Consider the following 25,562-nt stretch of genomic DNA (forward strand, 5'->3'; position numbering starts at 1 on the left):
CCATCCACTGGTTCCAAATCCTCCCTAAGATACACAATCATAGATAACTTTGGGTATGTATAGTGCCATATTTAAAATATATTGCTTTTTTTTGTTAATTTTTTTCCCCCCTGATGTTTGTATTTTTGTTTGTTTCCACAGCTGCATGCTGGACAGCAAACAGGACCCTGGGGCCTCAGAGTTCACCTCTCGGACAGACAGCACCCTGAGGTTCTCCTTAAAGGCTTTCCAGTTTACCACTGACCCTGACACTGAGGTGAGGTTTAAACATTTGTGGTTTGGTAGAATTACTCATCCACCAATTGTGGCTTATCCATGTTTGTTTTAGGTCAGCATCCACTGCAAATTTTTGGTCACATCAGAGGACCCAGGACCTGTGCACAAATCCTGCTCTTACAGAGGTCACAGGTGAGCATTAATAATATCCTATTCCAACCAGATTATGGATGTTTCCACTCTTTGCAGGTGGATTAAGGATATCTTTGCCTTCACAGATGGAGGGCCCTTGTTGGTCATGACTCAATATGTGAGTGCTGTGAGTCAAAATGTGTGACCTCAAAACACCGCAGGGCCTTGAAGGAAGGTTTGGCACTCTTTAAATACTCCTTCCAACTCAGATTAATTTGATAATTTGTCTTTTAAAAGATTTAAACCTAACATTTTAAACCTCTCATTTTTCAAAGGGTCTGCAAGCAGTGAGCCGCTTCTGGTCTCGGATCAGCCTTACACAGTACAGGATGGCTTACTACCGGTCAGTCCCTCTGCAGCTAGCTGGAAAGAAAACAAGACAAGCAGAAATTATTACACAGAGCTAAATAATCCTGAGAAGATGTGGGAAAAGGGAGATATAGTGAAGTTTGCTGATGGTGAAAACATGGAGAAATTTGAAGAGCGTGAAACCGTTTTTGCAGCAATGGCAGAACCTGATCTTGAAAAGTTGGACTACAGAGAGAGTGTCTTAGAGGATGAGTGGATGGAACCTCAAGCGAGGAATTTCAATAAGTTTAGGGAGGATGGATCAGGAGGAGATGAGGAGGATATTTCAGAGATCTTCAAAGAGCAGATGATCCATGAGAATCAGGAGGAAGGTGAACCGCTCCATCGTTGGGAACAGTTAAAACCAACATTACCAACAGAAAGTGGCTTGCAGGGGGAGCTGGAGCCTCCTGACTGTGAGGAGGAAAACGAGAAGCATGCATGTACAGCTGAAGAGGATTGGACGATGGCTTCTGTGGTGCAACCAAATAGTGATACCAGTCTGGCAGATGTAGAAAAAGAGGAAAAAACTTGGTATTTCACATGGAGGTAGTTAAATAAATGTGTGATTAGATCATAATTTTGTTTGCTCATTTCAATAAAATCAATACGCACACACTGTTGCCAATTCTCTTATTAATACCAATTTAACCCTCTGATGCATGAATTATTTAAAAAGTTCCACAACTTTTTCACAAACTATTTCAGTTCTAGACACATAACAGCAATGATTTATTTTTTATCTTATTTTTAGTTTTTCTAAATATTTATAAAATATTTTAAGTAATAAATCACAACTGTGTTATGTTTTTCTCCTGTTTATCACAGAGGCAAACTTGGAAATTACAATACTTATAAATTTTGTATTCAGTGAGTAGCCGTAGCCACTAATTAGCAAATATATCCTCACTCATTCACGTACTAGTGGATACTGTATGAAAATTTTACCTATTTTCTGTTTGTCTTTATAAAAGTAGACGTGTTAAAATAGCCTAAAATGTCAAAGATCAACTCCATCATAGGAATGACTGTTTGCTAGCAGATGAATGTAAACGGATCAAGAAATAAAGGTATAAATGCTTGTATTTTCTGGCACACAGTTCAAACAAATAGTTGACATGAAAAGAAAATGCATACAAATGAGAACAAGACTAATGTTTAAATGACGAATTGATCTGTCCATAAATCTTTAATTTTCTTTATAGATGATTGTTTCCTCCATTAGCCTCTAAAACATCTCTGAAACAAATTTAATGAATCGTAACTGAGGAAACGGCATCGCCACGGTCATCAGCGACAAAAAGCAGCAGAAAAGGTGCTCCATTATAAAGTTACATGCTAAGTTGTTTCTGTTGCTTTATACAAACAATGGAAAGTGGCATGAGGAATGTTTGACATGATTTCAGACTTGATTATGCACCTAAACAAACGATTTATGTGATGTCATGATTTGACACATTGCAAAGAAGATGCTCTTGTGGAGACTCTCCTCTGAACATGACAGGAATAATAACTTAAGATAATTAATATTTTTAAACAAATAATTGGTGTGGAATCTTTGGAAAATATACAGAACTCTGAACAGATCAATAATTATTGGATATGTTAAATATACAAGCAATAGCTACATTTACAAATGAGCATCCCAAAGTCCCATTGATAAAGCGCTGATTCAGCAGGACATATTGTAAGTGGTACAATCGTATTTTGACACTAGAGGGGGGTAGATCCACATCTCTTGCAACAGTAAAGCTTAGAAGACCCACTGGCCAAGAAAATATACAGTATTTAGTCTGTTAAATGCTAAATGAATACTTCAGAAAATTAAGACCCACACCATTAACATCAAATTTAAACAATTTCTGAAATACACATCTTATCCATCAAAATCCTGCTTTATAGTCTTTCGCAAACAAAAACTTGCAGTAAAATTCAGAAAGTCCCTCCAGGGGCTTCTCCAGTCTCTGCAATCATGTTGACAACGTCTCCCCTCCAACAGTACCTGCTGTCCCATTTGTCTCCTCTGTGGCATCTGAAACTGGAAAACGCGGACAGGGTTAGTTTTGTGGAATGCGATTGGCTAAGCTGTAATACCACAACTGATTGAATGATAGCCTTTTAAGACGCAAAGCTGTAATAATGTCAAATGTGAAAACTATTGACATTTCATCTGTTCAGATTTCTCTTACCTCTGACACTCTCTTCTTCAGCTTCCTGTCCTGTTTGTTCCACACCTTCATTGGTCTCTACCCCTTTACAATTACCCTTTGGCTTCTTTGCAACAGGTGGTGGGACCTTGACTCCCTTATTTTTGGACTCCGCTTCCCCGGGAATCTTTGTTACAGAAGAAACCTCTGTCTTCTTCTGTATGCTTTCCTTGTTCTCCTTCTCTTGCTTGGTCTCAATCATTACCTTCTTGTTGCTCTTGGAAAAGATAAAGCTGGCGGTGGATGTAGGGGATTTATGGAAATCTGGAGCTGATGATGGCAACTGCAAGCCAAGTAGAGGGCTCCCTTTTGATCTGGACGCTGTCCTTAGACGGATGGCCTCCTGCAGGTTCATAGAAGGAGTTGTGGCAGGAGGAGACTTTGCAACAGAAGAAACGGTTGCGGATGAAGGCTCGGATGGGACCACAACAGTCTCAGACTTGGGCAGAGTTGGTTGCAAGGTGACAATGACTGATGGAGAAGTTGATGTGGAGGGCACAATTAAAGATTTTCTGATGGGCTTCTGGGGAACCTCACTGTTTGAAGATGAGGACGGGACTTGACTGCGCTGCTGCTGTTGGTTCACTGTGACCTCAGGCTCTGGTGGTTCTTGTGCATCTGGGGGATCAGGGCTATTAACAGACTGCAGATTTACTGTTTGTGGAAAGGAGGAGGTGTCAATGGGACCGGGCTCCTCAAGTAAAACTGGTGCAGGGGTCTCTTCTTGAACTTCAGGAGGCTCAGGGCTACTGTTAACTGACCGAAGCTTAACCATCTGCAGCAGCAATGGGGTAACAATGGGAGTGGGTTCAGCAGGTGCAGATGTTTGCTCTTGGCTTTGGTTTTCTGTGCTTACAGGACTAGATCTGGACTTGGCGTTGACAAGGCCCTGCACTGGCAAAGGTGGAGGCAAAGGAAAGCTAATAGGTGGAGGAGGAGCAGATTCTTCAGCCTCTTTTGGTGAAGGTGAGTTTCTGAACTCAGATGGAGGTGAAGGGGGTGTCTCAGCTTCTGGATTATCAGCTGTCTGAGTATGAATTGTCAATTGGAGAGGCTCTGAAGGAGGTGGAGGTGGAATACTTTTAGGAGGTGTGAGTATACTGTTGGATGGATGTGCATTAGTTTCAGATTCCAGCAGGGTCCTATCATGAGGTGTATCAACCTGCTCTGATAGATGGAGCTGTAATGGCAGTTGTGGTGGAGGTGGAATACTTTGCGGTGCCTTGAATTTACTCTCTGGTGCTGCATCTTCGGCATACTCAGAGGCTTCTTGCGAAGGTGGAGATAGGTCTTCAGGGGGCCGAGAAGAGACCTCTACAACTGGAGTAGGTGGGTCTTCTTTAGCTACTGTAACCTGTAGAGTGTTGTCTTCGACAACTGGAACAGTGGACTTTTCAGGTCTCAAAGAAGGCGGTGGTGGAGAGATGTTTTCAGTCGTGGGAGGCAAGACCGCTGTAGTTGGTGGAAGTGGAGCTGTATAATGTGGGGGAGGAGGTATGTTCAAAGTAGAGGACACGACCCCATTTGATGTATGGAGTTTCTTGGGTTCAGCAACTGTGATCACACTGACACTTCCTGCTTTCACCTCTGGTTCATCAGACACAGCTGTAGAAGGCAGGACTAGCCCTTCCTCACCAAACAGAGGTGGAGGAGGAAGAGGGAGATCTATTTCATCTGGCCTGCTGGTGCCCACCTGTGCCATGGGTGGAGGTGGCGGGGGCCAGGACGACTCAGGGGATGCAACTTGTACTGATGCGACAGATGCAGCTTCAGTTGACTGTCTGGTTGTTAGTGGTTGCAGAGGCGGCAACGGAGAAATGTTCGCTAATGAAATGGAAGGTAAGGAGTCCGAGTTGGTTTCTACCTCTGCAGCTTGGGTGGATGTGTGCTGACCTTCTTCTCTCTTCACTTCTACCATTGTTTCTTCACATTTCTCAACAGCCTTCACCGACATCCCATTCAACATTTCACATACTCTCACTTTCTCATCTTTACCGTTTACATTCAAATCTCCATTTTGAGCTAATCTTTCATTGTTCTCTCTGTGCATTTCGGTATTCAAAGTCCCACTTTCATGAACTTTCATTGTCTGCAGCACATCCAGGGATCCATTTACAGACTCCACTGTTGTTGTTGAATTCCTGTGTTTTCGTTCCATCTTCACAGAGCCCTCTGTAGACACGGAAGACTGCCTCTGTTGTCTCCTGTCCTTTGGATTCTTCTTTATGATGGCATAGGTGTTGTCAGGAGCTGGGGGTCCAAAGAGCAGCACAAATGTACGCTTGTTGTGAGCCCATACCTCAGGGGGAGGAGGTGGAGGAGCATGGACTTTCGGCGGGGCAGGGATGTTGAAGAGTTCTCTCAGGGTCCTTACAGAGGGGCTGACGCCAACTGTGTCAACAATGTCTGTGATTTTAGTCTTTTCAGAAAACTCTGGTTCTGATGGAGAGGATGGAGATGAACCAGGAGAACTTGACCCAGGAAATAACCTTTGAAGCTTTGCCAAGAAGCCTTTCCTTTGCTTTGGAGATGAGCTATGAGGCTGTTTAGAGATTTGTGGGGATGCTCCATCTTGGTTGGAGTAGCCGCTAGATGGGGAGACCATTTTGTTGAGCTTATTCCCCTGAAGAGGCTCTTGCTTCTCTTGTGACGCTTCTTTGGAAACTGTTCCTGCGTTGTTCTTTACATCCTTTGCTTCTGGACTCTGCTGTTGAGATTTGATGAGAGACAATAAAACTGAGTCAGCAGAGTTTTCCAGAGAGCTGGTGTCTCCATTGTAGCCGGGGCTGTCAATACTCACACAGGGCACTGGAGATGATCTGAGTTTGTTCTTTTCATTTTCTGAATTTAGAGCTGAGGCCTTATCAGGAGAAGATTCTCCCGGAAAGACTCTAACCTCTGCCAGATCTCGTGACCGTCCTTTCGCCTTACCGTGGAGGGAATATGAGCGATTCGGAGGAGGTGGAGCCCTTTTGGACTTCATGACAGAGAGGCTACGCACAAACTGCCCATCTTTCTTAACCTTGTCCTCCTTAACAATCTTACTTTTAGAGGAGCCATTAGATGTACATGTGGAGGACATAACTTTGCTGTCCGTAACAGAAGAATCCTCATTCTGAGACCTCTTTTGTCTGGGGGTGCCGCTGCTGGAGATGGTCGAAGAGTCTGATACCAAAGTCTCTGAAGATGCAGAATTGCTCCAAAAGGAGCAATCAGACACATCGGGAACATTGAAGCGGGAAGCAGAGGTGATGTTCGAGGACGTGGTTCTGGTTGAAGCTCTAGAGGAGGCACGAGAGGGAGATGGGCTGGACAGCTGCAGGCTGCTCTTGCTGACAGTGCGCACACTGCTGCGACTCGGTCCACGGCTGATTTCCACCACCTCGATGGAGGGTGGCAGCACAGCATTGGGAATGATTTTGGACATGTAAGCAGCTTGAGGAGAGATGGACATGACAGGGCTAGGTGGATGCAGCTGGAGGCTGGAGCCAGTAGTCATCCAGGGAACTGCCAAGGAATGAGGTCTCTGTCCACTTTCCAAGTCAGGACCAAGACGATGCAGCAGAGCCAGGTCGTCACTATGACCAGCATGGGTGGCACTGAGCTGCTCTACTTTGTCTTTGCTGAGAGGCTGGATGATGTTAGTAGCTTGGAGGCTGGTATTCATTTCCTTTGCTGACTCTGCTGTCTTTTGTGGCCCATCGGTAGTGGAGCTGACATCAGCCTCACCATTGTGAGGCTGTTCCTCATCTGGTGTCTGAGTCAACGAACAGCCACTTCTGTCCAGGCCTGATGGATAAAAGAGGAGGAATTGTCACAAGTTTGCATTACTAATTAGGGAAATAGGAAACATCTAAAACAAAATGACCTATTAGACAAATTCCTGTTAGAAATGGATGGTTTTATTTAATTTTGAATTCTTATAAGTTCAGAATAAGATGAAGTGCATACCCAGCTCTCTCTGAACATGTTTCGGGATCCCCACAACAGTCCTCCTGTGTCTTCTCCTCGTCTTTTTTTCAGACTTTTTCCCAGAGTTCAGTGGTCTGAATGTTGAACCTAGATTAATATTTGTGAGAAGACGTTAACACTCAGACATCTTTGGTAAATCTGGATTTAATCTGATTCTATCTACAGATTAATTAATTGTTTTGTCTTAAATACATAAAACATGTAATAAATTTCTGTATAACAAGCTAGAAAGCTGAGAAATGTTTACAAATGGACTCCTTTCTGTTGAGCTACCCATTTCAAGCAGAAACCAATTAATTTATTATTAACATTTGTCACAAGTCCTTAAATCCTTAATCCTCTCATTTAAATTAAAATCAAATTGTGTCCACATCTGTTTTTTTACACATGCAAAATAAGTTGATAATAAGACAAATAAATGCTATTTAGAGTACGTTACCTTGCCTGGTGAGTCCAGAGCGGGAGGATCTTAGAGAAGCGGATGATTGCATAGAAACAACCGAGGAGGAATCGGGAATGGTCCTGTCAGTTATAAACCCTCCACCTTCCCCATCGGTTTGGAGCGTCATTGCCGACTGGCAAAAGGAGGAAAACGGTCAGAAGTGTGAAGAGAGGAAGCGCTTCTACTACAGCTTTGCATTTGTTGTTTGTGCAGAACTTACAATTGTGCTTTCATTATCCCGAAACTCCACTCCATTGTTAGTTTCTGCAAACAGTTCAGCATTTAATGGTTTAAAGTTGCAGATTTAGAAGCATGCGGATCGTTAACATGTTAGTGAAACAGCTGTAATTTAGTGCAGAGAGTATGTACCATCCTGCTGCATCATTCTCAATCCTTCCATGGCCTCTGTGTGCAGGTCCTCCAGGTACTTTGGCCTGCTTGACTCAATGAACACGTTCTCCTGGAACAATGGGGGCGCAGGGGTCTTGCCGTCATCATCTCGCTTTGGCACAGCTTGTAACAAAGAAATGGAGGGGAGGGGTTTTTAATTCAAAGACTTACTTTACAGTAACAGGAGTTAAGAGGGCCATATGGTCAGCGGGAGAGCATTCAGGTGTTTGTCAGGGGTATTTGCGTACAGGAGTGGTACATTTGTTTGAGGTTTAATGCATAGGACTGTGAATAAAATAGACTGAACTCTTCCTCCTCTTATGTGGGATTAAACCACTGTGACTTTACTCTAAAGAGGAGATTATCAAATCAATAAATCTGCAACCAGCAGCGTATGCAGACACACTTTCCAGTTTAAGTGTGATTTGACAAGTTAGAAAAACATTCATTAAATCACTGTCATGTCTTTTAAATTGCATTGCACACAAGTCAAATCTTTCAGAAACTAATTATAATATTTCTAAAATACCAAGGAGATGCCATCTACCAATATTTGCTTTGAGAATGATATTTCTTACAGTAAAACAATGTAAAAATATAAAGTAAAAAAGAAAAAAAAAAGTTTTCCTACAAAAAAAAAAAAAAAAAAAAGGAGGCAAAACTTGATCATTATAGTGCCCTAACACATCCACGGCACAGTCTGAGACAAGCTATAAGCTTGCCACAACACTTTTATGCAATAGTGACAGCTGCTCTACATTTAGCTGCTCTCTTGTCTGCACCGTCTCTGTAAGTACATGCTGGAATTAGCCTTCGCAACCACGTGCTTAGTGACTGCTGCTAATTTTTACTTTGTTCTCAGTAACAGCATTATGGTCTGCTCCGAGCAGGAAAATTTCAAATAGTTTTCTAAAGCTATGCCAACTTAAAAGTAAGATTTCTGACATGTGACTCGCAGCATCTTATCAATAAGCAGTGTGAACAATAAAAAATGATTGTTTTCATGATTTATAGTGAGAGTAAATAACAAAAGTTGATTCCATTGTTATCAAAGCAGACCCAAATGATCCTGACTGTCCTGTTTGCACTTAATTAATAAAGAGGTTTCACCATTCTGTGCATAATTGGCCTGACTTAAATACTAAAACACTCACCGAGTACTGTTTTAACTCACCTTTCCTCTTTAAAATTGTTGGAAAGCAGTGCAAACTAGAGCCTGAGTCTCTAGTTAAGAGCACCACCATCTCCTGTCTTATATCTAGCAAAAGTTATCCAAAAGTCCACCAAAAAAGATGGTGAAGATGTGTTAAGGAAAAAGAAAACTTTAAGCCAGTACTCTACAGCCTTTCAGCTGAATAAACGTCCCAGAACAACAAGATTGTTTTTGATCAAATTGTTTTTGTCAGTTTACATCCAAGCAGAGCAGAGAATGCCTCCTCAGCCAATAGACAATCAGAGCTCAGGCGTTAATCCTCAGCAGCCTAATTCCTGCCATTCCTCTCTGATATCAAACAGCATCTCTCTGTTGCTCCCCATCTGCAGGCACACTCGCCCCGGATTGGTCCGATCAAACTAATAACAAGCATGTAAACATTACAGGAAAGAGAAAGCCTGGGATTTTCTGGGATTTGAGATACGGGCACATTGAGGGTGCATTGATCAACAGCTCTAAGTAGGTGAAACTATATGGCTTTGTTATATCATATCCCATTTTGAGTAGGCTACAGAATGCTAATTATATAGTAAATTTCTGCACTTCTTAAACTTCATTAAGCAGCATATAACTATACACTTTTGCCACAAGGGGGAGTAGGTCAACTGAAGTGGTCTACTTTGAAAACAAGATTAAAAACATGTTGTACAAGAGGCCTGCAGCCCAACAGCACATGGTCACACATGTGAAAAAAAAAGTTCTTTTGTCTTTAGAAACACATCTCTAACTTTATTACCGTGCAACTAAAAAAATGGAACAAGACTGGTATTGATTTTTCTCATCTGGAGAAGCCTCAAACTTTTTCATCTAATTCCAAAGTCAATCGTCTGGCATTGCAAGGACTTAAAATATTATCTTTTAAAGATCATTTATCGTCAGGGGACTTAAAATCGTCTGCTGAAACTGTGGGGTTTGTTCACTTCCTAGTGTGCCGAGCAGACATGATATGGAATGTATGACATCTGAGCAAATGGAAAACATTCCCATGCTTGTGATCCAGCCAAGTGAGTCAGACAACAGCAGTTTACAAAGAATAAAGGAATCAACGACATGTAGATTTAGTGCCTAGTGACAAAAAATAGGAGCACAAGTTGAACAGGACTGGCTGCTAAAGTGGAAGCTTCAGTCCACATTTGTAAACAGAAAGCTGATGGGCATATAAAGTTAAGTCAGTCTAGGACAACACTTCACTTGTTACCATGCCAATACACACTAAACTGGAGAAGCCTGTAGTGACTGGGTGGGGCGTGACTGCACATTAACAAGGGGGCCCACATTATCTCTGTAATTGTGTCCATATTAATGACCCCATCTGTCACTGCTGGATTGTGCAAAAGCTTGAAGTATTAACCGGCTGCCAGTGATTATGTATGTACCCCAAACTGATGTTTACATCTCGGATTGGAATACTAAGTCTAATGGATTTGAGGCCACGTGACCATTTTCATTCAGGCATGAGACTTCAGGGTCCAGAGGGAAAAAACAATGTTAATAATAACAAAAGGGAACAAAAATCATCTAAAAAAAAAAAAGGAGAGAAATAAATAATCACCCTATTAATAAAATTGGATTCAAATGAGGAAAGATTTTTAAAATAATAAAATATGTATTGCAAATGTTCACTGGTAATTGCTGTGGAATTATAAAAAGACTGAAGGGCTCAATAAATCCACAGATAATTAACAGATAATGTAAAAAAATTACATAGATGGTGGTGAAGTGTTTATGACATGAAAACAGGGTAATCATATGTTAGTCATGGCTATCCACTTCATGGATAGAGGGAGTGTACGAAAAGGTTATTCAGTTCTATAAAAAAAATATTTTTTTAAGAAAATAAAAAAAACTCCAATTATCAGGAGGATCTTTATTTATCTAAATCTCCTCTTGAAAAAGCTAATTTTTCTCAGCACAACACAACAGTCAGACCATCATTCTGCTTGCTTTATTGCTGGACAGGACAAGTATAATAATAATAATAAGAAGAAGAATACCAAAAAAGAAATAAAATTAATAATTAATAATTCAAATACTTTTTAGGGAAGGAAAACCAGAACCAATCGTTTTAAAATGTCCTACCAATTTAATAAAAAAGAAGAAAATTTATTATGATATATTTGTAATAAAATACAAAAAAGATAAAACAATAATAGTATGGTTTAAAAAAAAAAAAAGAAATTACAGTAAATTCATGTGTAAAAAAAATGAAGTGTGTGAGTACAATGTTCAGGAGTTGTGGTGCATTATGACAGATGTACCGACTTAAAAGTTAACATAGCCTTTAGTGGGTTTGGCAGGCTGTGTAACAGAGCAAAGGGGGGCGTGGGCCTCGCTGATGAGGCCAGCTTACAGACAAAAGAAACATTCTGGTGGTGTGCTCTGATGGATCACAATCTCCTTCCAGGAGTGACTCAAAAAGCTTGTTGCAATCATATTTCCTTTGATATAAAGAGATCCTGAAGAAGCAGCAGATTGTATCTGATTTTTTTTTTCCCTCAGCAGGCATGATGACATGCTGCAATCTGCCTTCATCTCAAGCATCGGCCGTACTGATGTGGGAATCACACAATGCCCACACACACACACACACACCGAACATTTCTGCCCTAACTTGCTCCTTTCTCTTGTTTTGCACAGTCAGGCAGACAATCGTGCAGTTTAAGCTTCTCTAATCAGTACAAGCCTAACTGAATGCTCCGTGATGACAGTGGAAAAAGGCTGAAGGCCCCATGCATCGAAAACAAACAAACAAAAAAAAAAAAAGCTGGACCCATGTGTTAATGCATCCTCGTCAAAAACTTGTTTGTTCTTCTGACTCTTTTCACTGAATTAAACATAAACATCATGGCTGAAAGAAAGGAAGCAACAAGCATGGTGTGACAAGGACTGCAATCTAGGTAACAGGTATACCTGCATCATGTGGCACGCAGGGTTACACATTTCATCACTGTCAGACAACACAATTGGAACACCAGGAAACCAGCATATATCATATTACTCCAAAAATATACTGGATCAACAATGAGCACAAAGCATATTCTCTTTTCATATTATTCATATATCGCATCGGTTTTTAATTTTCCCACAGTCTTAATCGATCATTTCAAACAATCTGTAGGTCAAGAAGGGGGGAAACTCTGCCAGCTTCATAATGACAATCTATATTATCTAATAGGTTTTGCAAGTCAGTTAAAATTAGAAAACATGCAGGAGACTGGAAAATATTCAAGCCTGCTAGTGCTTGCTTGGTGTACGCACAGTTTTGCCCCAGGCTGCTAGCAGATATGTGACTAGTGACAATAAACAACGTGAAAGACAGACTTTAATTACAACCTTATGGCAGAGGGTGTCTACCAACACGACTGGGCCAATTTAATTTCCAAGTCTGCAGAAGTTTACATGAAAAGACGACACATGGGAAAAGGCAATAACTAAAGTATGGCTATATTTACAGATTTTTAAAATGCAACAACTTTGATCACTGATTGTACAATAAATGAGAAAAAAATAATGCATTCAGCTTAGTCAGTTATCAATTCATTATATGATCAAATCTGAAAAAATTGTGATAATTTTCCCTTTCATTCTAAAATTATTGTGTTGAGATGACAGACACAAGAAAGGTGTACTTAATTCCACTTATTCCTCAGGTTGATCATCCAAAGATGTTTATGCAAGTGTTTTCTGACACATATGACAGATACAGATTACAAAAGTTATTCCTCATAGTTTGGTCACCAGAAATCCAGCTAGCCAGATTTTGTAAGAATGGAGGAAAGTATAATCCATTATTCACCTCCTGACCTGTGAGAGCTAAAAAACAAAACTAAAGTAACTTTTAAGCAACACAAGACACTGAACGTAAAAAAAAAAAAAAAACTCTGGCTGTCCACAAAGGAATGTTTCTTGCCCGCCTATAGTTACTGATTTTTGATTTTTTTTTTTTTTTTTTTTTTTTGTAAACAAGAAGAGACTGAAAAAAGGAAAACGTTGCATTTCAGCACAAGATCATAAGTCAGGACATCTTCTCAGCATGAATTAAACAAAGAATGAACTGAACCAGCAAATACTAAAAAAAACATTAAAAAAACCAAAAAGAAGTCTGGGCATTTGTCAGAATACCAGGAGAAAGTGGGTCATAAAAGACAATGGCCCTCAGCTCACAGATTGTTCTACTCAAGAATGGTTAAAGTAAAAAAATAATATAAATGTTGTAATGACTAAGATAAAGTCCTGACATAATCCAATCATAAAAAAGATTGATGAATTCTCTAATCCTACTTTAAGCATAATGCATGAAGGCCAGGTCAGGTCACAGACGCAGCAGTTTAAGCAGAGAAGCTCAGACTTCCTTCTCCCTGGGTACATCTTCCTGCTCATCTGAGAGAATCCCAAGGTGTCCTCAGGCCAGCTGAGACAGTCTTTCCATCTTGTTCTGAATCTTCCCCAGGGCCTCCTCCCGGTGGAGCGTGCTCAGAACTTCATACCAGGAAGATGTTAAACTCTCTCAAGCTAAGAGGATACCAGCAAAATTAAAATAGCAGAGACTAGTGGGACTTCCCTGTCATCTCTGTGCTGACATATCTCAGGTAAGTAGCTCTGTTATATACAAGTACAGCTCAGACTTATCATGGCACTGGTGCTAAAATTTATCCAGAAAGAACAGCATGTACACAGAAAGAAATCTATACTGAGGCCAAGCACTCTGTAAACCTTTACTCTACTTTGCTGCCCTAGTGAGTTAAAGCCAACAAAAGATATCCTTAACAAGACTATCACAAGCACCTACTGTCTATCTTTGCTCTAAACCTGCAAAACATAAATGCAGAAGTCATGAGTGGTGACTCAGAGAACTCCAAGTACACATTTATCAACCTCTCTGGGGACCTGCCACAATGCCCTGGTAAACATTTTCCTTTAAGGACAAAGGCTCATGCAGCTGGTGAAAAGCTATAGTAACATGTCTGCATATCTTGACTGTGAAGCAATAAATAGCAGTTCTTTTCTTTTTAGATCAGTCAGACTAAGTGACACCCAACACTAGAACCTTATACAAAATATATGAACATGATTCAAATGGGATCAGAGGGGACACTGGCAAAAACCTCTTAACTTTTAAATGACCTAAATATGATCACTTCCACCATGAGGGTGTGGTGATTCTTCACCTTTTGTAATAAAAATCCTACTAAATGCTCTAAAAGCCATGTGAAATGGGCATTTGCGCAACTGTTTACAATACAGGTTAGCCAAGTCCTCGGCTGCAGAAATTCTCAAAGCACCAGCATAAACTTGTTTCTTGTCTCGTGTTAGTCTGAGCTGTTCTCATATATGGATGAGTGTCAGAAAGGTCTACCTCATCCCTTCTACACTGTGGTGGCAAATTGACACAAAAACATGCACCAAAATGAATTATCTTCCCATAAAAGCCATGCAATGCGAGCACTTTTCAAAGGGATACCTTCCCTTTAGGCAAAAGTGCAAAAGAAGGAAACTGATTACCTCCCACCTTGAGATGCAAAGTGAAACTCTATCAGAAGTCAGTTTTCTCAAACCCGTTCTCCTGCCCTACATTGTTGTTGTACTGTGGAGTAACAAAAGTTCACTCTTGTGCATTGTACAGGAATATTATTTTTCATTTAATTGGTCTATGGCTAACTGTTTTTTTTTTGTTTAGAAAAAAAAAGAAAATAATCCTTATACGAGTCACATAATTTAGGTAACAACATCATGTAATTAGATTTAAACTGGATAAAAATCCCGGTATAGTTGTCTAATTATAAGCCTGAATTTCTGAGCATCTAAACCCAAACATGTGGATTAATTCTGTCCCTGACCCTGTAGTTTTAGCTCCCAGACATAAGTGGGTAGGAGTGAAGTACAAAAGTAATAACGAAAGTGAAAAAGAGTGAAAAATAATGCATATCTGTTCCTGCACAATCCCTCTTTTTAATGTTTAGGGGCTTAACATCACTTACAACATATACAATACCATGAAGCTTTACTTCAGTCTAAAGATGGATGCTGTGACCAGTGTCCCTTTAGTCATGGATAGTTATGATGTCTTTCTTTTACTTCCCTAAATGCAAATGAATAACATGCTGCAAGTCTGTTTTCCCTCTGTGTCCTATCTGCGCCGCGATCTCAAACTGGAAACTTCTCCCCACAGGAAAACACAGTTTCCTTCTCATCCATTCAGAAATCTTCTTTTATGTAGTTAAATCAATCTTTTAGATTTTATATATCACCTGACCGTTTCATGAACCCTTAACAGAGAATCTGTCTTATCTTCAGCTGAGGTCTGCTGGTCCACAAACACCTTAACAAACAGGGCTTTCAATACCAACATCACAGTCTAAGAAAATGGAGTGAAGCAGGAGATCCAGCCCATGTGTTTGGCTGAGCAGTCTTGCTAAGCAGAGTCTTTTAGTGAATATTCAACAAAGGAAGTCAAATGAATGGCTCAGAAGTCCTGAGATCCTGGCATGCAAGTCAAGCACAAACACAAAGGGCTCCCTATTTCTAGCTTCCTCAAAGAAATATCTAGAAGATCAGGAATGCTGGGAATCTCTCAGGGAGTGTTTTGAGCAAACAGGTGACCTGAGCATGTCTTGTTAGGGCTGTATGACCTAATCAGTCTTCAACAAGCTTGTTCATAATTAAATTAAGGGGAATTCCTCTTAAAGCTCACAACAAAGGGGAGACAGTAAGACAAGAGGCTTGTCGTCTAGTTTTACACAGGATCAACTAAACAGACAGTACGGGAGGAACATATCACTGACAGAGGAACAAGTATTTAACTGTGAATGCGTTTGCAAAGGCATAAAATCTCTGCTTTTTGGCTGAAGATGAAACACAGCAAAGATGTCAGAAAACACAATGGAGAATTAATGGGTTTACCACACTGAAAGGTCCGGCATGTCAGGGTTCATCAGCTCGAACTGTATTTCAGAACAGTTTCCTCACGGATCAAACTCCAAGAGCTGTGTTTGCAAAAACGCATTCCCTGAAGAGCAAAGGGTAGAATAACTACAAAGGGTTTTGATGCTCGCTCTCCACAGGGAATGCAGGTCAGCCTGAACTCAAATCTTTAACTGAAACTTAAAACAAATTCAAGCTTCTAGTTTTCAGTCTGACATTTATTTTGACTGACTCATCATCTAACTGAGTATGTACACTACCAGTCAAAAGTTTGGACACTCTTTCCCAGTGGATTTAATGGCTAAAAGTTGACTATAGCGCAAGACATTTTCAGTGCTGAAGGCAATACCATGCGATCCATCTTCATGTTACGTTTAAAAACATTTTTCTGCAATTATCTTTATCTTGGGCGGCTGTAGCTCAGGAGGAAGAGTGGTCGTCTTTCAACTGGAAAGTTTGGAGGTCAATTCCAGGCTTCCCCTGACTACATGCTGAAGTGTCCTGAGGCAAGACACTGAACCCCAAGCTGCCCCCCATGTGCCTATCGAAGTATGAGTGTATAGCACAGGTGTCAAACTCCAGTCCTCGAGGGCCGGTATCCTGCAGGTTTTGTTGTCTCCATGCTGCAACACACCTGCTCAAAATTCACAAATAGGTTGACTAGAAGCTGCTTTAAGCATTTGATTTGAATCAGTTGTGTTGGTAGAGGGAAACAACAAAAACCTGCCAGATACCGGCCCTCGAGGACTGGAGTTTGACACCCCTGGTGTATAGTATGAATGTGTGTGTGAATGAGTGAATGTGACAAGTAGTGTAAAGCACTTTGAGTGGTCGGCATGATTGGAAAAGCGCTATATAAGTACAAGCCCATTTACCATTTTAACCGTATCAACAATAGCATAAAAATCAATTATTGTTTTGCAAAGACACATCCAAAACCTGTTACAGATAACATGGCATACAGTATGTACACTTGTAAACTCGTGAACTTTTTCCCAAAAATTAAAAGAAAGTACTCCAGTGACGAGTTTTTTGTTTGTTTGCTTTTTGCATGGTATCTTTTGATCTCAAAAACACAGAACACATGGAAGCAAAAATGTTTTTTTAGATAAAGGAGGAGCAAAGATCGGACATTGACTGATTACTCGGAAAACAAAGATAAACTTTTCTGACCTGTGATTTCTTTGATTTTGTTTTGCTTGTTTGTTTTTCTGGTTTTGCTTAGCTGGGTTGTTTTGGAGGTGATTCTGTCGAGGAACTTAACAACAATGAATTATTTTCATCCTAGGGTACCTGGCAGTCTAAAGAGGTCCTACAGGGCTCAGTATTGGTACCCAATCTCTTTGCAATATTGTCCACCTAGTTGGGATTGCTCATTGGCTCATATGGCTTCTTGTATCTCCCTCTTGTAACACAATGTCATACTGTCTGACTCCTCCAATATGTCAACTTCAATAAAACCCTTTTAAGTCTGAAGTGATGGACATCTAAGGCCACTTCTCTATCAATCACAAAATCAAACATGATCTACCAAACAAAGGTTGTGAGATACATGGGTGTTGCTTCTGTCTCTTGGTCATGCTCCACTTTAATTTACATGATGTTTTGTTTTTGTTTTTTTTATTAATCTAATATTGATCATATTGTGTTTCTAAATATGGAAAACAACATAAAATGGCAGAAATAGATAGGTTAGGCAAAACAAAAACTTTGTTCCTTCCTCACTGTTCCTCACTCTAATGGTACTGGCATGCCTTTTAATTAACTGGCACCATGCCCTCCATACTAAGCTAGTGGGCAGGAGGTCCCTCTGGTATCAATATAGATCATCATCATCAGAGACTCAGCTGGAGGTATTCAAAATTCTGGGCAAGCATTACATCTTTTCTCATGTAATTGCCCTCTGGGAGTTGTTCAGCTCCTCCTAAAATCAGTGGAAGTATCACATGAGGAGTCTGCTGACGTTGCTGCCAGCACCATCATAACTCCATCATTGCTGATGATTTAAAATCAGCATACCTGGCACATAAATCATTGCCAATAGCCAACACTTCAGGCTTTGGAGTGACATAAAATATCTTTGTAACCTCAAACCCCACCAGTTTAATGTTTTTAAGATGCCATTTAAACAATACTTACAATGGCTGCTATGTGCATAGAAATGTTGCTTCCGACTTTTAAATCAACCCAGAAAAAGTAACATTTCCTTCGTTCGGGTTGAACACATTGGATTGAAAGACAGGTAAGATTCCTGACCTCTGCCCAATGTGGGAGTTAGCCTCAAAGCCAACCTTGGTAGGGGAGAAAGACTTTTATCTTAATTCAGTTTGCTTTCTCAAACAAAAGCCTATTCTGACCAACTGTGGGCTGCACAATGAAATGCACAAAATTGTGTAAGAAGGCCTATGAACACATAATGTAGTAAAAGCTGTGTTTCTCAATGCATTCATCATCATCTGCAAAAAAAAAAAAAAACACATGCAAGACTGAAAACGTGTCTCCACACATTCATCTTCTACCGTGGACATAGTTTAACTAATAGATACTGAATTACTCTGATCCCATGGAAATCCCCAACACCCTTCTCGCTTGAGATCTGGGCTTCCACTTTGAGAAGACGCAGCAGAATAAACAAGCGGAGCCCTCTCTGTCTATAACACAGTCAGCCATAAACATAAGTGAAGCCAAACAAGCACACATAAAAGAGTCTGAGCAACTAAACACTGTTTGTGCATAAGCAGACTCCATAAAACAAGGTTTTGCTTTATTGTGGAATGTTTTTGTGTGTGTTGCTGCATCTAGGTGTGATAAATCTGGGAATAAAACTTGTGTACTCACAGTTCACATTCTTACGCAGAAAAAAGTACTAACACAGAGAAAACAGACTGGTAGAGGGCAGACTAGTTGAAATAGAAGTGCAACTCTACATGCTCCAACATGACCTGCAGCTCTAGAAAATGTCTCAGTGTTGCTGCAATTTTCCTGATAGAGTGTAAATGCTCCTTTCTTTTTAAAGGCCCACTGTGTGTATGCATGTGTGTGTATATGACTTAACAGACACCACTCTTTTCCTGATTGCATAGCGCTATGCAATCTGAAGACCGGAGAGGTGACAGTGACATAGAACAGGACAGACAAAGATTTTTTGCGCTGCAAACAAAGTGAGCTGCAGGTTAGAAGGCAAGTAGAAGTCAGTGCTAAAACATCCATCCAGTTAACAAACACACATGCCTGTAAGAAGGATATTCAAACAGGTTCCTGATGTTTCATTCTTAAGCTTGTCACCTAAATTTTACTGAATACATATGGTCAGTTAACCCATCAAAAACTACACAAGTAAACTATGCTCAAGACATAATAGTTTAACACTGGTAGACTAAGAAAGTAGAAGGTTTCTGTTTGGATCTAACTGTGTGCTTTTGTAGTAGTCCATGTAGGTGATGGCACAGGACAGTGCCAGTTAGTGTGTAAGGCTAGTGAGTCCATATCAAGTCAAAGCTGACCACATCAGACATATGCAGTCGGAGTAAAACATACAGATAGCTTTGTTTTTGGCTTTCATTTGAAAGAAGTCCCCTAAGTGTCAACCCAACATGTTTGGTCCTGTAAAATTGCTCCACTAACAAAGTGACTCCAAAATACTTCATTTAATCACAGGTTCCCTATGTGTGCATGGTTAGTCCTCTTGAAAATATGATCAAGCATCTTTCAAGCATCAAAGAAAATGTGCATTTGTTTCAATCATGTCAGAAAATACTGCATAAATTGTACAAACTTTCTATTATACTAACAGTCCAAACATGGTGATCTCACAAAGATGCTGTGAAGAAAATAAAAATGTGCAAACGGGAAAAGCTGATGATTTGCTTGATCAATGGCTTGAAAAATCAATCAGATGCAAACATTGGTGGTACTTGTAGTTCTATGGGAAGACATGAAATGCTAAGGGTTCTTACCATGACTGTTTCCTTGTGGATGAGCCTGTTTTCCAGACTTTTGTGCGCCTTTGTGTCCCTGCTGCCCAGCTGGATGTCCATCCAAGGCCAGGTCCAGTGCCGGACCTAGACCCAGGCCCTGCCCATTAGAGCTGAGAGTCTTTCTCTTCTTACCCTTCAACCAGCTAAAAGCCCTTCTAAGAGAGCGACTGCGTTTCTTCCGGCCTCTCTTGTGGTGCTTCTGCTGGGCAAAAACTTCAACCACGTCATGGGGAAGCAGGTCCCCAAACCCCAGCGAGTCACGGTTAGACATGCCACCTTACGCTGAAAAACCTGAAAAAGCAGAGAAGTCCATGAAGCAGAGAAGTCCATGAAGAAACACTTTAAATTTAGGGATCACTTGTGATAAGACTTAAATAAAAAGGAAAATACCAGATTTTTCTATTACTTTTCAACCTCTTGTTGTGGAACAGTTCGCCTCAATGCAGACATTAAAACAATCCTATGGTGGCCTGAGGTTTCCTTCTGTCCATCAGGGCAAGTTCTGACAAAAAAGTAGACATAACTTTGGCTTTATCGCTTGTTGTGGAGTGTTCAAGCACGAAGCGAAAACAAACCTTGCTTTTGTGTGCATGGAAATCCTAACATCCCACATCTAAAAGCTGCCAGCAGTCACTGCATCTGATTACCGCTTGCTTCTAGGTTTGACTTCTTAAAAATCAAAAGATCACATTTGTCATTCCTTTCCACTGGTGTAGGTGTTGGGGCTTACAAGCTGTTTTTCTTTCTTTAAAACAAACAAACAAAAAAAAATAATCCAGGCACAATAAGTAAATTAAAATGTCTTGTTTTTTAAATGACTTTATGAGCAACAGTATGTTTTTGTGAGTCTCAGTGGGCACTGCTCATTCAGCCAGGACAGACCCCACTCTTTCCTCTAAACCCAAGTTCACAGATTTCAAAGAAAGACCTGGCACGACTCCCTTCATTCCATAACATGGAGTCATAATTCACAAAGCCACACCCATAGGCTCAGGCAATTTTACAAACAGGCACAACGGCACACAAGCAGAAGCCAAAGAAGTGTAAAACAAACATCCACTAGTTTGCACGGGGGCATTATTAACCAAATACATCTATTAAATGCATCAGTGTAGTTTCTATTTCTTATTTCGCTCTCTTTCTGTATTCTCTGCCACATAGTTGTATGAGCTCATCACCCTCTGTTTGGTTCCTTCCTCCACCCACCCTACACCTTGCTAAACTTCCATGCTTTGAGGCAGATTTCCCAGCTTTGCTCCTGGGGATGTGTAGCTTAAACTGGGGCTCCTTCCAGCAGTGCACTTTATTAGATACTTATCTCCAAATCGCAGTCTAAATGTAGGAACAAGCTCTTAAGATGACAGAAATCAGTGTTTGAAAGGCTGCAGGAGAGTGGGAGTCGAGTCAGAATGAGGGAATTATGAATCCTCTGTGAAACAAAAACGTCTGGCTGATTTCCAATCATGCATGAAAACACTGCAACCTGACTTAAGTAATGTGTGAGAAATAAAACCAAACATCTTTCAGTCTGCAGTGAACACTTTGCTGCTGCATGACAAGACATGAAACTCAACCACAGAAACCCAAGTCATGTTCTCCAAGGATTACAAAAATGACTTTTTTTTTCCCAAGCAGCCCTGTTTAATGAAGCGTCTACTCTGAAGCAGACATAAAATACAGGAGATTGGTAACAATCTTTTTGAATTTTGGTCAAAACTTTGCAAAGCCAAAACCTCGCTGATGGAGTAAAAGCAGCGTGAAAAAGCAAAAGGCCTTGCCAACTCCCTGTAGGGAAAATAATTAAGTTTATGTTTTGTAAAATTAAGGATATGATCAGTCTGGATCCTGCAGTTTGTAGCCAGTTCACGGAAACACTAATTGGGAAGTAAAACTGGATGCTGGAACCCTGAGAGGAAATTAGTGCACACTGTGTCCAAGCCCTACCTGGCAATGTCACATGCATCCATTATTGGGAAAAGCAGAGAAAAACCTGATGGGATTGTTATTCATGGGGCAAGTATTAATTTTGATTGATTCTACTAATGAGACGATTCAATTTTCTGTTTGAACAATAGAAACAAAGCTGTTGCTGTCTTTCTTGGTGAGTTCAAGTTTTATCAATGACAGTCACAGCATGTGAATTGATGAAAGAAGCTCACAGACCTGATGTTAAACTGACCACTGGGAACATCAGAAATTGTAGCATAAAGACAAATAACATTCCAGTTTTCCAGCATGCATCACATCAGCAGGAGGGAATTACAACAGTTTCTATGTACATAGAGAATGAATGGAAAAAATAGGCAGATTTTTGCTAATAACATCAATAATATTTGAGAAGTAACTTAAACCCTTCTGTTGGTCTAATGCAGGACAAAATTGCATGTTCATGCAAAGATATTTGGCATAGTTTGTTTCTTCAGCCCAAGTCTACCAGTAGTGCTCAGTTTAATTAAAAATAACTTACATTTCTAAATAAATGCGTACTGAAACCTTTTTTGTTTTCTTTTTTTGTTTTGTTTTTTGTGCTGTGTGTGTGTGTGTGTGTGGCTAATAGTATTAACATTTGTTTTGATTCTTTTGTCTTCAATTTTACATGAAAAAAAACACAGATAAAGGAAAAGAAAGGAAAATGCAAACATGTCTGTTCATTATCTGTATAATACATCCATCTCCAAACTAATTTCCATGTGCTATTTTTATATCAGTTGTGAGAAATTCATATTCACAGTGTAGATCCATCCTGTTTGGTATTTCAGGTTATATCCTCTGAGAAACATAAAAATACACCAAAAACTTGGAAAATATTCTTTAGTCAAAACAAGACTGCCAGAAACACATGAATATGTAAACTTATTTGCTTGTTGTTTGGTAAAAGCATGATGAAAACACAAAAAAATAGATTAATGTCAGTAGCATCATCATAAGTATAAAATGCTTGAAATATTTCTCTATTTTCTAAGTTAGCTATTTTAATACACACAAGCTGAACATCTAAAATGTCTCAGTGAGTGTGAAGCTGTAGTGAAAGGCCAATAGCAGGAAAGAGTAACCATCATCTCTTCTGCACTTTGCTACATGTTTTCTCCTTCTGTAAATTACAGTCATTTTGTCATGACTAAGATCCATGCATCAGTACTGACTAACGCTGCCAATAATCAGACGGCTCTCTCTGGAGAAGGAGGGCTGGTTTATTCACTCAGAGCCCACAAGTTCCTGATAATCCAACAACTCTTCATATTACTTTCATCCCAGAAGAACCAGCGCAGAGCTCAAAGCTTGTGGCAAAGACCACCCAGAGGACCACTGTCTGTGTAGTCTGGATGTCATGGAGGTGACTCATTCCACAGATGCTGTGGTTACACAAAAACAACCTGTAATTTTCAGTTTCCCAAACATGACTAAAAGCATGACAGAAAAAGCGGACAGCCCCATAAAGCGCTCTAAAAATATCAGTTCAGTTTGGTGTTTTTTGTTTTCACACAGTGACTAAATTGCCATTTCGAATTCAAAAGTTGCTATAATGCAAATAAGCAAATCTGTTTCCAAAACTACAGCGCTGATATCCTAATTACAGAGCTGCTTCCTCGTCCCATCGATTTTTTTCTTTTAACTCTAACAGCTCCCAGTTTGTAGATGTTGATACACAAACTGAAGACATAAAGGGACAATGCAGCATCTCATTAACCCAAACATGTGAAACATACATACACATCACGATCGAGTCACAATCCACCTCACACACACCAAAGCTGCTGTGGGTTTTGAAGCCCCACCCTGGTCCTGCAGAGGCATGTGCCCCAACATGCTGTTTATTTATCATTTTACAAAAGACGTCAGACTTCACAGAGGACATGAGATACCACTCTAACCTCAAAAACCTCAGAGCACTGTGTCAATACCTGCAGCGCTGACACTGACAGCAGTGTCCAAACACCAACACAAAGTAAACAGCGACAAATAGTTTATACACCGACGGCAAGATAGGCCTGGAGACTCACAATATCTGGAAACAACACAGAATGATCGTACATTTCTGACAGCTATATGCTTTATAACTCGAGGCTACAAATTCCAGAGCAAATCTGGGTCTGCTCACATCTTTTGAGGGCAAGTCAGTTAGAGTGACGCAAAGCATCCCCCCTCCCTCCACACCTGCCTGGCCTGAAGCAAAGTGCCACTGCATAGGTTACTGTGCAAATTCAGGATTACACACCATGGATCTCCATCTAAGTGTGTAGAGACGGAAAGCTGGTCATTCTTCCTGAAAATTCCTTAACACACCCTGAACACGTTAGTATCAAAGCTAAATTGTCAATACAGTAATTCTTATCATTTGTTGTTTTTTTGTTTTTTTTTAGCCTAACAAGGTGTGATTTACACCAATTCAGAGAACTTTACAAAAGTCTCTTCTGTTTCCTAGTAAAATGGCGAGAATCTATTGTAAGATTTCATATTTCACAAAAAAATTAAAACAATGTTTTCTCTAATAAAGATCTGAACAACTTCAAAGTAATCAGCAGGCAAAAACAGCAGCCCACTCAAACCTCACAGTGCTTACTGTAATCTTATCAACTTCGACTAACACAAGCAATAAGAAACTCAGGTAGCGAGTGGCCTTGGGGTTAAAGGAGGGGGCTCCAGGAAATGTAACTCTTGACTGCACTGAGTCATACATGCAAGTTGCCAGAGCAGACTGCTACTGCCTCATGGGAATAAGGGAAGAGGGCGTGTCAGAGATGCAGACAGCCAACTTTGTTTGAATTAGGACTGGCTCAGTTTATTCAGCAGGGCATTCACATCTACACCTAAGCTGTTGGCCTCCTTTAGCTGGCACTAAGCAAGGTTAACATCAGGCTGAGTGAGGTTGGATGAAAGAAATGACAGATTAGAGGGTTAATACTTTTCTTTTGAGGACTTGGAATGATTTCTGGATGCAGTATTATTGCAAAGAAAGAAAGGAGAAGAGCAGAATAGGCTTTGCAGTAACAACTACTTGTGGAAAATAACAGCTTTTACATTTTGCAATGACTCTTTAACTGGAGAGTTGAGCAAAAAATGGGGTTGTTACAGTGCAGCACCTGCAGGTATCAGTCAGGGCGTTGGCTGTCCTTTCTGGGCTTTAACAAACAAAGGAGAGCACTTCTACTCCACAGCAAACTTTAGTAACCTTGTCTGAACTGGAGCTCTGCTACGCACTCAACTGTGAACATTCAAGGAGTGTGGCATCCACTGTGATGGATGATGGAGCGAGTATAAATGACAAACTGGAAATTGTCCATTCCAAGAACTTATGGAGGATTTGTGACATTAATTTTATGACCATATAAATTTCAAGGAAAGCTGGGAGTTAAGATTTCCCAACTTTATATGTACATATATTATTTATATATAAATATATATTTTCCAACCCCTAATATATATATTAAGAGTGGGAAAATCGAATTGAAAAATCGAATATTAGGAATTTTTGCTTCACAATTTTTAAAAATCAATTTTATTTTTAATTATTGAAAATATTCCATTTTCAAAATTTTTGTCATTTTTATTGGCTTTATTATTGTTTTTAATTGTCTTCTTGGGAATTATAGCAGCAGAATGATGGTCTGGCCACTATGTTGTTTTTTTCCTAATTGAAATCAAGAAAAATGACAAGCAAAAAAAGTTTCGTACATTTTTTTTTT

At 40.1% G+C, this 25,562-nt stretch overlaps 1 protein-coding gene across 1 annotated transcript; it reads right to left on the reverse strand.

The window, feature by feature from the left end:
- Nucleotides 1-723: 723 nt before the first annotated feature.
- On the reverse strand, nucleotides 724-20,149 carry LOC306772140 (uncharacterized protein; the record flags this gene model as incomplete). Its single annotated transcript, XM_079261554.1, has 9 exons — nucleotides 724-771; nucleotides 1,131-1,258; nucleotides 2,759-2,794; nucleotides 2,946-6,752; nucleotides 6,915-7,022; nucleotides 7,375-7,510; nucleotides 7,598-7,641; nucleotides 7,747-7,890; nucleotides 19,858-20,149. The coding sequence occupies 9 exons, from the start codon at nucleotides 20,147-20,149 to the stop codon at nucleotides 724-726; spliced, it is 4,743 nt and encodes a 1,580-aa protein (XP_079117680.1).
- Between the last annotated feature and the right edge of the window lie 5,413 nt (nucleotides 20,150-25,562).

This window comes from Telmatherina bonti, assembly GCF_933228915.1.
Source record: "Telmatherina bonti genome assembly, chromosome: 22".
NCBI lineage: Eukaryota > Metazoa > Chordata > Actinopteri > Atheriniformes > Telmatherinidae > Telmatherina > Telmatherina bonti.